Source organism: Gallus gallus, chromosome 1 (assembly GCF_016699485.2).
Source record: "Gallus gallus isolate bGalGal1 chromosome 1, bGalGal1.mat.broiler.GRCg7b, whole genome shotgun sequence".
Classification (NCBI taxonomy): Eukaryota; Metazoa; Chordata; class Aves; order Galliformes; family Phasianidae; genus Gallus; species Gallus gallus.
The window spans coordinates 61,650,385-61,664,675 of record NC_052532.1 but is presented as its reverse complement, the minus strand read 5'-3'; the positions used below and the strand labels follow the sequence as shown (position 1 = coordinate 61,664,675).

The 14,291-nt window shown below is 45.4% G+C and overlaps 1 protein-coding gene and 1 long non-coding RNA gene across 42 annotated transcripts in view; one reads left to right on the top strand and one right to left on the bottom strand.

Annotated features, from left to right (window-relative positions):
• Positions 1-2: 2 nt before the first annotated feature.
• Positions 3-2,654, top strand: LOC124417602. The gene is made up of 2 exons (XR_006930812.1): positions 3-860; positions 2,237-2,654. It is a non-coding gene; the product is annotated as an uncharacterized LOC124417602 (long non-coding RNA).
• CACNA1C (calcium voltage-gated channel subunit alpha1 C) overlaps positions 310-14,291 on the bottom strand; it is a 472,560-nt gene continuing 458,578 nt past the window's right edge. For 38 of the 41 annotated variants that reach the window (XM_040651842.2, XM_015286450.4, XM_015286591.4 and 35 more), the window contains 5 exons: positions 13,581-13,709; positions 12,822-12,931; positions 10,685-10,788; positions 7,598-7,921; positions 310-7,354 (listed from right to left, as the gene is read on the bottom strand). In XM_040651842.2, the coding sequence (XP_040507776.1) occupies positions 7,058-7,354; positions 7,598-7,921; positions 10,685-10,788; positions 12,822-12,931; positions 13,581-13,709 (964 nt within the window). In that variant the 3' untranslated portion in view covers positions 310-7,057. The remainder of the gene's footprint in view (positions 7,355-7,597; positions 7,922-10,684; positions 10,789-12,821; positions 12,932-13,580; positions 13,710-14,291) is intronic. The other 3 variants (XM_040651961.2, NM_001396677.1, XM_040651965.2) reach the window with 3 other exon arrangements.

The following is a 14,291-nucleotide window of genomic DNA, read 5'->3' as shown; positions in this document are numbered from 1 at the left end:
GAAAATGGTAACTATTTGGTTATGAATGAGTCATACCTTGGGCATCATTACAAGGTAGCATTTCTGTGATGATAACAGTACACAAGTGACAGGCTTTTCTAAGTTAATGTTTAACAGGACAGCCTGTTACTATCCCATGCTGTTCTGCAGCCCCTTATGCACACGAGAGACTCCACAAGCCTAGAGTGGACATTTCCTAGTGGGAAATGAAGGGCTGCAGGATGCCCTCGTAGTTTGCAGCCACCGCTGAGCAAAGGGAGCAATGTCAAAGCAGTTCTCATAATATTTACGATATTAAACAAATCTGGACATTGTTTAGAAATTTATTAGCAATTTTAAAATAACATCATTCCTTAGATAAAAATGCAATCTTACAGGAATATACATTTGTCCCACACAGAGATGACCCTATAGCTCGCTTGCGGGCCATTCACTCTAACTTTTCTCTGTTGACTTTAAAACGTGCGAGAGGGCAAGACGGACTCTGGCACTGATGACAGGCTTACATGATGGTTACAAACTGTACAGCATTATTTACAAAAGCATTTCTGTGGCTTCATGAAAACTAGATATAAAATTGTGGAAGGAGGTAAAGACTTGAGAGAGGGAAGGACTTGGGCGGAGGTGAGAGGGAGGGCTGGGGTGGGCAGGGAGCACAGGGAAGAGTGGGAGAGGAGGTGACTGACTGGTTTATACTTGAGAGAGGTCATTTTACAGCTCTGGGCAATTCAAATGAAGGCAAAACACTTATATTTATCAACAGTTATAGCTGATGATCAGAGCAGGAAATGATGCTCCAGGGCCTGAACAGAAGAGGTGTTGAGGAACCCCATCTTCCCTGAAGTCACCGGGAAACACAGGTATGCAGTACCTTGCCAGGCCAGACCGCGCCATACAGATACAGGCCAGGTACAGCAACCCCATGCCTTAAGCAGTTTGGATCCTGCAGTGCTCAGTCGTTAGTGTGGATATGAAGTCAGACTGAGTGAGAGATCAGCTCCTAAATTACATTTACATTTCCCAAACTGGACCAGATTCCAACCATTTCTTGCCAGAATTTACCCAAAGCGACTTATCCCTTGATCTACCAAGTGGCAATTGTTTGGAGGGAGACTCCGTCATTCGGAATTGATTTTTAAGGCAGTTTTAAAAGTATCTCCCCGTTTTTGTGTGTGATGCAGCAATGTTGTCAAAGAGATATTTACAATCTGACTCCTCCTCCTCTTAAATCTTCCCACATTCAAATTGTCAAGACTGAATAATCCTGAACCAATCACTCCGATGAGCAATCATGAAGTCGATGATGTTTAGGTAGTATTGGTTACCAGTCTACCTGCTTAGGATGGGAGTGGACTGGCTTGGGATGCTTAAAATATTAGAAAAAAATATATATATTAAAAGGCATTACAGCCTGTTTGAGGAAGAGCTTGCATTTTGCCTGACTGGACAAAATGCAAAACGAAACAGGAAAACACAGGTATTTTATCCTCTGAATGATGAGGCTAATGAATGGTGTCTGAGCCCGTGGGTCTGTCTTGAATAGGAAAATGCTTTGGAAAGGGGCTGTTTGAACACTGTCAGAAAAAAATGCACTGTGGGGTGGGACCATGCCTGCTCTTGCTGCTACTCCGAGGGCCTGGGGTGCAGGCACTAGGCCTGTGCTGGGTGAGGGCTGGGCAGGGTGCCAGGGCTCCAGGCCATAGGAGCAGGGCCTGCCCGCATGGCGTGGGGTGGGAGAACAGCATGGGAGCATGGAGATGGGCTCCCAGTCATGCCTTGCTAAGCCCTTGGTAATGCTAAAGAAGATTCCCTCCTTACTTCAGCTGTTGGTGCTGCTCGGCTTGGTTAGCCCTTCAGAAAGGGACTTGGTTAAGTTGCCTAACTGTCCCCTGCCGTCTGAGGCCCACACAGCACATGTGGGGCTGGCAGACATGGCACCAGTCAAGGAGAAGTGTTGTGCCCTCCTGGAACTTCTGTTGCAGGCTGGGCAGAATACTGCAGGGTATCTCAGATGGCAGAGGATGCACACATTTTGGCAGCTCAATCAAGGTCTGTGCCCTTAAAGGCCTGTTTTAAGATCAAGTGTTAATTAACAGTTAAGTCATGTTCCCTGCATAGGGTGGGGGAAGAATGGAAGATTGAACTAGAACACTAAATTTCATTTCAGAAAAGGATTTTTCCACTCCAGTGTGATGCTGCTACTCTGATAGCAATTGTGGCTTGGTCTTGTTTTCAGTACAGGATTTCTTTATGCTGTGTTTCTGCCTTCAGCCATACCTTCTCAGGCACTGGAGCAGCAAGGCCACAATGGTTTCAGCTGTCCAGAAACAAAGCAAGAGAGAGCAAAGCTCCACAGACTGAGATCCCATCGGAAACCTTTTGGATCCCTGGGCTCGCTAATCCAGAACAAGACTTTTATATCTTTGCAACATTCAAAAGATGAGAAAAGAAATCCTATGCAGCTATTGAAATTTGCATTTCTTCATCTTTGGAGAAGAAAATAAATGTAGGAAAAATATTAAGTTCTTTCTAGGCTCAGTTCTGTTTTCCACATTCTTTATATTAGTAAAACCTCCCTGACCACTAGTGAACTCTATCCCTGTGTTAGCAGGATGGGAACAGGGGCTTCTGATGGCCAGGATTTTTTTTTTTTTTTAATACACGCTACAGATTAATTATTGGAACTGATAAAATCTCACCACTGCCAGAAGCCTCTGAATGGATTCTATTTACTTTGTTTCCCCCCTCGCTGTTCCTCTCCCCACCCTATCCTGGGACAGTCTCAACTGGCCCATACCATAGGATGCTCAGTTCTGACTCAGTGGGGATGCCCCACTTCAGCTTTCTGGGCCCATGGGTTGGGGTTTCTCACCTAGACGTAGGAAGCAAGGCCTCCAGCTTCACCTACAACACAAGTCCGCAACCCCACGGGCTCGTGGTGCTGTCACCTTGTGCGATTGTGTCTGTGTGCAAACGCGCATACATTTCATACAGCAATCTGAAACTATCAGGCAGAAAAGACACAGGAGCCTGGCTGAGACCCATACAACTGTTATATTGGCGTCAGTCTAAAGAAAGCAATGATACATTGCTTTGGAAATTATCAAGAAATGTAAAAAATGCATTTGCCCTTTTTTTGTTGTTGTTGTTTTCATCATCGTTGTCATAGTCACTGGGGGCAGGGTTCTGAGTCAGAAAACAAAGCAGAAATAGATGCGGTTCTGTACATGGCACCTCTCTGGCTGTCCTTCCGTGCTGGGTGAAGTGGGCAGGGTAACAAACCAGGCCGGACCCTGCAGCAGCAGCAGCATCCACACCATCATCATCCGTATGTCCAGCTGAAGATACAGGTGATGCAAAAAAGGTCTGCGGATAGTGAAACCCCAGCTCTGGACCACGAGTTCCGCTTGCTTCCCTGTCACATCAGCCACACAGAATAAGGAAGAAAAAAGAAATGCACCCGGTGTGGCTGGCCCAGTACTGCCTGGAGTAATGAGCAGGAGTGGTAAAGGGATGAGGTTTGTTGTTTTGTAAGAAATGTCTTTAGTCTGCAGTGTACTCCTGCAAGTCAGAGATGCTCAGTGGCAAACAGCAGATCGTTTTCCCCTTTCTTTCCTTCATTCCATGCCACTCCTTGGCCATTGGTTCCTCCGTGGCTTCCATCCACAGCACAGTGTCTGTACCCACCATCTACTCCCATGCACCGGGAGAGGAAGGACCCCGCCTACCATGCCTGCCCCACTTCCATCACCCCCAGACTCCACCTCACCTGAAGGAGGCAGTAGCTCTTTGCTCAGGCCTGTCACAATGTGCATGTTGCGTGTACCTCAAATGGAAATAAATAATAATAATAAAAAAAAGCCACCCTCCCCAGAAAGAGAAAATTGCACAGCTGGCACCAGCAATGGCTATATTGAACTGCCCCTCAGACAGCACAAGGCATCTGCATGCTCTGCTAGCCATACATTTCTCACTCTGCAGGACCTAAGCCATTTTCCAGCAGACTGCAGGGATTTCCCTGGCTATTGTCACCTTTGACCCATGGGGGAGCCACAGCTTCACCAGCAATGTGCAGGGCACAGTCCTTTCCATTCTTCTCCTTCCCCTCAGGAAAAGTCCTAAAAGATGACAAGTGCTGGTAGACATCCAGAATGCCCCTTGCCTCTGCTGCTCTAGGCCAGAACTTTGTTAATCAGGAGCAAGGAGCACCTCTGCCCCTTACTGGGAGGGCCAGGGGGACTTTCTAGTGGAGGAAAATGAGACAGGGAGCCCCTTTGCTGCTTTCATTTACAGAAAATAGCCAGTACTGCATTATTTCCTTTCAAGTAGCTTTGGAGCACTACAGAGCTACCAACAGCAAACTCACAAAGGGAGAACTGCTCGCATGCCAATCTCGGTACAGACAAGAGGGATGGAAAAAATGAGGCTGACAGACTTCAGGTGGTTGCTTTCTCCAGGGACTTGGATTGGGACTCTGATGCCAGATGGTTGCTTAAGTAGGTTCACATTTCCCCAGTTTAAAAGGATTTGTTGGCAAGGCATCTCGAGCTGCTACTGGCCAGTTCAAAATAACAAGGAAAAACTGCACTTTCAAAAATATCTTCCACTATTTCTGCTTAATGGCCCAAGCAGAGTCAAGAAGTAAACCCAAGGGCATTACAAAAATACATAATAAATGATGTACTCAAACATCTGTGAAGCTCAAGACTGGAATGAAAGTTTAGCTCTGAGTCAGATCACACCTATGAGCACTCATCTGCAAGTTTGTGAAACATCTTGAAAATGGAAAAAAAAAAACAGTAGCAGTCTAGACAGAAATCAGCCACATAAAATCTAATAATATCTCCCTGGTTTCTCAGCCTCTGCCATGGGTGAGGGCCGTGTACCATCGTGGGGTGAATCAGGAAAGGTTCGCACTCAGCAGCAGGGAAGTATGGCCGGGACACGCTGTGCCATCGGATGTTTTGTGACTTAGAGCATGACCCATATGCTAAGGTCTGGGAACGTGCATGGAAACACACGAAAGTCACCGAACATCCGTGTCATGACCAGACCACAACAATTTTCCTAAGCAACGATCCAGAGCTCTGTCCCTCACTTACCCAGTGCTTTCAGTCCAGAGTTAGGCACATTTATTTTGCAAATGATTCTGCCATTTGCATCCTTACTCCAGGATCCTGTTACAACCATCAGATGAACTATCTAACCTCAATCTGCAAGCAGGTGCTTTTCCCCTCCCTGAATTGCTGGTGCCAGCTGAAGAGATGGGATGGATCTTCCACGTGGGCTTGGGGATCTCACCACCCTCTCGTGGGAAGAGACCTTCAGAGAGGCTGAGCAAAAGGAAAGAGAACAAAGCCTGAACAAAACGTCCCAGCCTCGGGAAGAAAGGTACTCTACCAACAAAGTCATCGTGCATGTTTAAAGGGGTGAGGAGGAAGGGTAATGAACACAAGATATGCAAAATCAGTAACGTTCGACCTGTCAGTGGATTGCAGAATAGTCACTTACACCAGGTACACTTTGTTCATTGTACAAATTAAAAAAGGAAAAAAAAAAATAGTACCCCTGTCCCCGACCACACGTAGAAAAGCACTTAAAAGTTCAAAGGTAAAGCTTGGCACATTCCAAATACGAAATGATTCACTTGACATGCAGCAAAATATACAAGAAGTGACTCTTTTTTTTTTTTTTTTTTCTTTTCCTTTTTAAACAAACTGAATTCGATTCGATATATTTGCTTGGCACAATTGCAATTCCTTTTAAAAAAATATTGGAAAAATACCGAAACTGACCTGAATTCAAGTATAACGGTTTCTTCAACAGAAACATCATCAATGCAATAAAACATCACACGGAATATATTGAAGCGTAACGCCTTCTGCTTGGTTGTCCCCCCCCCGCCCCGTTAATTTTCTTTTTCTCTATACAGTTTTAATGCCAACACGACTTATGATTGTATTTCAAAATTAATATTATTGCATTGCTTTTGCATATCTTGTGGAACAGAAGATGCAAAGAGTTACTGGTTCCCCTCCCGGCAGCAGGCGCTGCTTCGGCGCTGAATCCCAATGGCCCCATTGGTCCCTGGGACACGTGGGGCTGTGCCAAGCACGTTGCCCGCTGCCGTTATATGATAACACAACAACAAAAAAAGGAGGTTCCGCTCGGTAGCAAATCAAACGACAGAGTCTCGGTGTACATAGTGGTCGGTAAAACTCGCCTACAGCGTTATGCTTCTACCAAATGCCAACGGAGAAGAGAACCTGGCTTAAATAATACAACATGGTCAAACCAACGTAACATCTGCAAAGGTGAAAATAAACCCAAACAAAAAGGTAGGTGGTTACAGAACCTTGTAAACACTCCCTTCTCCCTCTGAAAAATTATAATAAAAATAAAATAGTCGAAATAAAAACCGCAACATGCTCTCAAGGAAACACCCAACTGCGGGACAAGGAGAGAGACCCGTGCCCGGCCACTCCCCGCTCTCCCATTGGCTGGCGCGGCCGGCTGTCTGAACTCCGATTGGTCGGCAGGTGACTTGCCCATGCTCGGGTTGGCTGGAGAGCAACCCTCGAGCTCTGATTGGCCAACAGCAGGAGCCGCTGCAGTCCCCGCGCTCCCCTTTTGGCGGCGCTGCGTCCTCCGGGCCCGGGCGGCGGGGCCGGGGTGGCCGGGGGCGGTGAGGCTCGGACAGAACGTGTGCAAAATGATTTTTACAAGCAAAGTTGAAGGATGCCCGCTGGAGGCCGGGCGCGTTTGGCTGGGCCGCCCTTGGGAGGCAGTCGTCGTGCCTTGTGCAGGGACTGGAAAAAGAGGGAGCTGACTCTCCTCCTGGGCGCCACGCTCTTTCCAGGCGGACGCGTGCCGGGGTCCTATCCGCTCCTGACAAGTTCTCTGCCACCACCCAACTCTGCGACTCGTCCCAACAGAAATGAATGAAGAACGCTGTTCCGGTTACTCCAGGTCACGAGAACAGTGAGGCACTTCTGAAACAAACCCATTAGGAACATTGAAACAAATAAAAAACCAGCATCGCTTCCAGCCCTGGCAACTACAGGCTGCTGATATAAATCCTGCTGTCCTTCAGCTCCTCCTGACTTTTTCTACAATCCGGGTTCTGCACCTCTTCCTCTTCCTCGCCTGCACTGTCCTGCCCTGCGTCCCTGCAGTTAACAAAAGGCAACAGGTTGCCATTGGGGCTCTGCTTGCTGTTACCATTGAGAATGTTGTCTGCTGCGTTTTCCATCTCTTCTATCGTCATGTCACAGGCGTCAGCGAGTTCCTGGGTCGTGACCTCAATGAACTTTGGATCTTGAGCAAACTGCATCAGTCCTTCCGAAATCAACACCTTCAGGAGGAGGCAGGGAACCAGAGACAAAAGCAGACGTTAGCACCTTGAGTTGCCAGCCCTACTGCACCCGTACTGCATCCTCCTGTAGGCCATATTGGCCGTGGTGGCCCCTCTCCTCCCACTCATGCTGCTGACCCCTGCTCAGAGGTGGGCTTTGGCTTTGCAGTGCATCCTGCCCTCCCAAGGGCCATTCTTCTACATTGGCCTCCATACCACATCCCCACGCCACCATGGCCTTACCGCTTCAACCAGGCTGCTGGCGCTGCCATGGAACTGCCTGCTGCTCCCTGCCGTCGGGCTGGGGACGGTGAGGGACACCGGCCTGGCTCTCCTTGGGCTGCCACAGTCAGAGCTGTCGGGGAACCGGGAGCTGCAGTGCACGGAGGGGAAGCTGCTGTTGAGCTTCTCACTGGACTCAGCCCCCTCGAGGCGCAGCGTCGGGATGGGCTGCTGTGGCCAGCCTCGGCTGCAGGGTGTAGCAGGCGGTGTGGCGCACAGCCGGGAGAACGTGGTGGGGGAATGGCTTCGCTGGAGGAGGGGGCTCAGGCCGGCCACCGCCAGTGCCTGCAGAGAGAGGGGGACACATGGAGTGAGGACTTACTCAAACTTCAGGGCTGGGACAGCAGAGTGCTGGAGGAACTACCTGCAAAAGGCCCAGAGTGTCTTGAGGCTTGGAATAGATGATCTTAGTGGTCTTTTCCAACCATAATGACTCTTATGAGGCTTGTGAAATAGCTGCCAGCTCCTGGAATGCTTGGGATGTTTCTCCAAACTCATTTGCAAGTTTTCCTTTAAGTGGTGTGGCTTGTACCAGTGCCAAGCACCAGACCGAGAGCTCTCAAGGCTGAGCTTCTTCCACCCTGGACCCACCATGCTGACACGAGGGGTGAGCCCTACACCCCACAGCCCTGCCAGAAACACCACCTCTTCTCCACCGGCTGTGACAGAGCTTCGTTTTCCCACACTGTCACAACCCATACTGCTAGCTTTTACTGCCAATTGATGTGCTTTATCTACGCATCCATTATAGAACCTGAACGGATACCAGATGTGAATTTTAGATGTGTCTGCAGAAGGCAACAATTACAAAACCACCACTGGATTCTAAGGCATCTGTTGTGGGTGGGAGGATCAATATCTGGTGATTGTACTTTGAGCCTTCCAGCCCTTCCCACAATTGCATTTACAGCCCCTGAGTCATTCAGTCTCCTTTGATAACAAATTTCTCAAGAAGCCCCTTGCTGCACAGGGCTGATCTGATGCCTTATTCGTGGTGGATGCTGCTTGTTCCATAAGCAATGCCATTAGAATCAGCAGCTCATCTCACGCAGCTCACTGCTGTCTAATATGAGCAAAGGAATAAACACACAGAAAATACAAAATGTGGCTCTTGATCAGGTTGGAGTTTGTCTCTGCAACTTCAGTTGTCTCAAAGCAATGGGTTTAGTCCAAGCTAATTGGGCATAAGCACACCAGAAAGCTCCTGCCTCTTGGATACCTGCTTGAAAATGCTCTCTGAAGGATGAGACTTAGACAAGGCTTATCACACTTGCCCTTTGGAGATGCTATTTCTCTCTGTTGACCACAGTGGGACTGAACTGACTGGTTTAAACCGGACAACTAACATTTAGATATCTGAAGTTAAGCCGAGCTCAATCCATCTGCCACTGAAATTCCAGTGAACTGCTGTCAGTGTGCTGTGCTGCTGATTTCAGTTGCAGACAAACAAAAGAATCAATTATTGGTCACCTGCAAAGTTTAGCATGCTTTTCTCAAGAATTACATACCAGAGTCCTATCAAATATTATCAGGGAAGAAAGCCCTTAAAAATTAATTGTCTAAGTCACAGCCTGCAGGCTGTGATGGCATCAGCATTCCCTTACACTGTGGGGACTTTAAGGAGAGCCCTAGATCTGTCAGGCAGAACAACAGAACCAGATTTTCAGCTTAGTAGAAATGCATACAAGGTGTTTATCCAAAATGTAAGGTACCAGGGAGGTTGAAATAAACTTAGGGATTACTTTTTCAGCTGTATATATATTTAGATACCATTATGCATTAGTATTTCATGAGAATCTTCCTTCAAGCACTGAGGAACAACTGAATACATTGTGCTTAGCAGAAGCAACATTTCCACTTCATATTCTCATTTTAAGCACTTTTGGAGGCAGATGACATTGTAAAGTACTAACACTGCTGGGTGTTACCAGCTGGAAGCCAGATGTCAATTTCATGACGACCCTGCAGTCTGGCTGGGGGATGCTGAGGTGGGTAGAGCTCTGTCCCTCTAGATTTGGAAATGTATGGTGGGATGAGGAAGGATGAAGCAGCTCCGTCCTCTTTGTACAGGTTGGAAGGAGGTGATTCTGCTGGCCAGGCAGGGTGAGAGGGTAGGAGGCATGTGTCCCCTCTGCCTGCAGGGCTGACACTGCTATGGGGAAGGCAGGGAACTGTTCTCTGTACCCTGTCCTGACAGGTGCACTACCACAGCTGTAGCTTTCTGCAGACCACTGCTTTCTGGAGCTTGATCCTTGCAGTGTAACTGCCTGCTGCTGCCAGGAATGAAAGTGAGAAAGCACAGAGCATCCCAGGTGCACTCACCTCTCACTCCTCCAGCTGCTGTGACTTTTTACTCCTCCCTTCCCTGCCACGTGGTATTTTCTGCTCCCATGCCCCTGTTCTGCCTTGCCCTGGGAGAGTACATGCAGTGGGATGCCCCCGCATTGGTGCTGCCATTGGCACCTGTTTCTTTTATGGTAACAGTGATGTCATCAGTATAAAAGACACAAATCTACTCTGGACTATGACAGCTGGCTAACTGTCTAGATACATGCCTAAGCATACACAGGTAGGCTGCTGAATGCAATTATAAAGCTCTTAAGAGGTTGATCAATTACATGTAATCAGTTCATCTTTAAAATGATTAATTACCTTTACTGGCTAACTTTCATTAATATGAAGTCGGACTTGGCACATTTTATTCATATGTGCACAATTGTCCAAGCCAGTGCAACTGCACAGCAGAGTGCAATTTGGGTAGCAATTTTTATCTGATAGCTAGGTTTCTATTTTGCTCTTTAATGAACATCAGGTAATGATAACTCTGATGACTCTAAAGAATATGTCCCTGTAACACTCTTCTGGGAATTATAAAAATCCTGAAATGAGTGTCATGACAACTACATTTTCTAAAAATTGGACCTGTAATATGGGTGAGAAATTATCTCAAAAGGTGTTTAAAAGTTGGCTGGGATGCAATGGGAGAGCACTGCACATGGTAGATTCTCAGTTGCATTGCTGGGCCGTCTGTGGTTATGAAGAGCTTACCTGATGATGTACCATTTGTAAAGGCAGAACTGTCTTCTGCGAGACATCTACGCCCTGGTTTTTCTGTCTTTTCAGACACTCTAAGTGGAAAGATGCTCGTCGACCTGAAAGACCAATCACAAACAACTGTGTCCATCACTCATATTACACTATGGATAATCTGAGTTCAATTTCATTTACCGCAGTCCCACTGGAGAGACAGCAAAGACACCCACAGTTAAGCTCTGTCCGCTTTCCCTCTACGCCTTACCCTTTCCCAGGTACTTGTATTTGTATTGCTCATTTTAATTTTCGAGACATCACTGCAAAACACAGTCAAGCAACATGGGGCAACTAACACCATTTTCCAAGCAGGTTGCAAGACAAAATTCTGGATGATTCTATGATTGTCCCAAGCAGTTAAAGTGTTCTCAAATCTTCCTGGTTGATGCAAAAAACTTGGCAAGGCTGAAAGGGCAACTGAGGTCCTGGCGCCATGCCTGGCTGTACCCAATGTTCAGGAGGAGACATGTGGCTGTTCAGGTGACATTGGCCTCCCACTTGCATGTGACCTGTCTCCCTTAAAAGCCAGACATACCACAGTTTATGAGGCTGTTTCTGTATCAAGATCAAGTGGAAGTGAATTAATTCAGTGGTTGAATTCACTGGTGAGTTAAGTGTTGGTTATGTATAGATGTGGTGCTTTTAGTAAACTGAAAAGAAGGGAAGAGAAAAAGTCTTTTTTTTTTTAAGAAAATAAAAGGTGTTGGGAGGAACTATTAAAATATCTGCATTGTTTACCTGATACAGAAGTAAGCTTTACTTCTGTAACTATGAGAAATGTGTTCCTTATACAGGAATTTCAAAGCACTGCAAAGTATACAAGTGCACAAGCTTTACTTCTGAAGAATGGCAAATAAAACCATTTAAGGTAAATGGTACCAATTAAGGTAAACCAATTAAGGTAAACTTATTTAAGGTAAAGCTGCATGGCACACTAAAATGTTTTGTCTACTTCTCGATCTAATTAACATTGTGACATAGGAAGGAGAATTCCTAAGCCTGAAAATAATAAGAATCTATGTTATTAATATGTTGAGAATAGGCCCTCTTGGGGAATGGAGGGAATATCTGTTATAGCACAGAGAACTGATGCTGCCATGCAGATGTTTTCTCTTTCTTGAAAAACAACAACAACAACAACATTGTAATAATGTATTACATCACTATCTATTCACTAGGATGTAGTTAATGCAGTATTTTATCAAGGACTGTCCACAAATTTGGCCTTCCAGATAGACACTGGAATTCTCATTGACAAATATTTTAAGTTTTGAAATGAAGTAAATGCTCTTAAAATTCTCAATTGTACAATCTGGAAGGAGTTAAATGAACTCTTGGTAAAGGATTTAAGTAGAGGATTTAAGTGAAGTATCGCTTTAAACAATACACTACATAGTCTTATATGCAAGATTCTTTTTAAGTTCTCCTCAAATGTCTTTTTTTTTTTCTTTTTGTTTTCCACAGCACTTAGGAAAAAGGCTGAAAAATATTCTACATAAAATATTTCATTTTATTCTAGATTTTTTTTTATTTTTTTATATTTTTTTTAGTATATAAGGTTTATTTTGTTTTCATGAAATCTTGTGACTCATGGATTTCTCCTGAGCATAGTCTGCAGACTCAGCACTCGAAAATCTTCAGGTGCAATTAGAACACAAAGCAAATCTGTATTGTATTAACTTAAACTGAAATTCACTGTTTTCCATGTAGCAGACAAAAGAGACAACCTCTCCTCTCTCCCTGCTGAATACACACAGAACAGAACACCATATACTCAAGGCCAGTCCACCCGGTGACTCCCTAGTGATTGTTTGGAGAGCCTACAGAGCTCTAATAAACTCATCTAATTCATAAGAAGGTTTAATCAAACAGATCACATGGACTATCCAAACAGCCACAGGTTTATCTACTGACTGAGCATAAAGTCCCCTGCCTGATCACGACAGCATGCATGCCATGGGATTCCTGGTCTCAATATCTAAATGCATCAAACACTGACACCCAGCCCCCCATACGCTGGAATTTCTCCAGCAAGATGTAAGAACTCAGCCAAGGCAGAGGAGAACACAGCTGGCATGTTGTGAAGGGATGTTACCTAGAGCTGAGGAGCACAGAAACCCTTTCTTCGGAGAGTGCCGGGTGTCCTCTCCTTTGTTGTTTTCTGGTGGAGTAAGTTGTCTGTTTTCGTCATCTTGGTATGCAAGCCTGGAAAGGAGAGCAAAGGGGTTCTAGAAAAGTAGCTCATATTGGATGGAATAACCCCTCTTCCGGAAGGAAAGCCAGGAAGATCATGCTATCAAATGGATGTGAGCTAGCTAACAGGTCCAGGTGAAGCAACAGAGACCGTGAGGCAGGAATGCTCTAAATACGAGATGTGTGAGCATTAGGCAGTAGAATCATAGAATCATAGAATTGCTCAGGTTGGAAAAGACCTTAAAGATCATCGAGTCCAACCACAACCTGACCATACTACCCCAACTCTAACAACCCTCTGCTAAATCATGTCCCTGAGCACCACATCCAAATGGATGTGTTTAAACACATCCAGGGATGGTGAAAGAAGTGACTGGTGGGGAGGCCCTGAACATCCAGGTGTCTCATTCAGAGGAGAAGGAGAAGGAAAATCTTATGCAAAAGATCCAAAAGGTCTCCCTTTCAATGTTATTTTGTTATTTCTCAGGGCTGAACTGCTATTTGTTTTTCTTTAAACTTTCTGATATTTGAATTGCGTGACTAAAGTTTTGTGGCTTTATCCCATTAGTTGAAAAATTAGTAGAAAAACGTTACATCTTCCCACCTCTCCCCCTTAATTCAAGAACCACCCAAACACTTTGACTAAAGCTGCAAAGCTCACATTTCAGTAGAGAGCAGACTTGGTTCACTACAGTACTCAATGTCTTCATTCAAATTTTCATCATAAGTCTCATCCTGAGACACTTCCTCTTGGCAAACAATTGCCAGCTGGCTGTCTCTGGAACTGGAGCTAATGAGCAAAAAAGACAAGTCAAGATACAGAGACGGTAAAGAAAACCTGATATAGAGACAAGAATGACAGGCTCCATCTGTCCCAGTTTATTACAATGTTGAAGAGCTATCATGGAAAAATCAGTCACTGAACACAACTGCAGAGTTCACAAATACAAAAGCAACAACCACCACTGCCTGTGCCCTCTTTCACAGGAAGCTTCTTAAGTCAATATTGAATGATATTGGAAACATTTTGTTGTCATTTGTGACTACTCTATACATGTGCATATCACCCTGAAAACTTTTCCAATAATCTGATACGGGTCCTTGAAAATACAGCTTTTTATCTTGTTGCAAAAGCTTTGGTTATGAACTTCAAAGAGAAGCCTTCATGACAGAGTAACCTTCTCAGCTCTGCGGTGTATTGTCTGTCTCTCAAATCCTTCATTCTACATCATCTCTCCCTTTTGCCTCTTCTTTAGGTCCTCATTTCTTCCAGTGTTTTCCACCTTTTCTCCCTTTCTTCTCATCACTAGCTGCAGAATGCTTCTGTGTGAATTCCTTTGATCTTTTCAAACTCCTTGGCATAACAACCCTT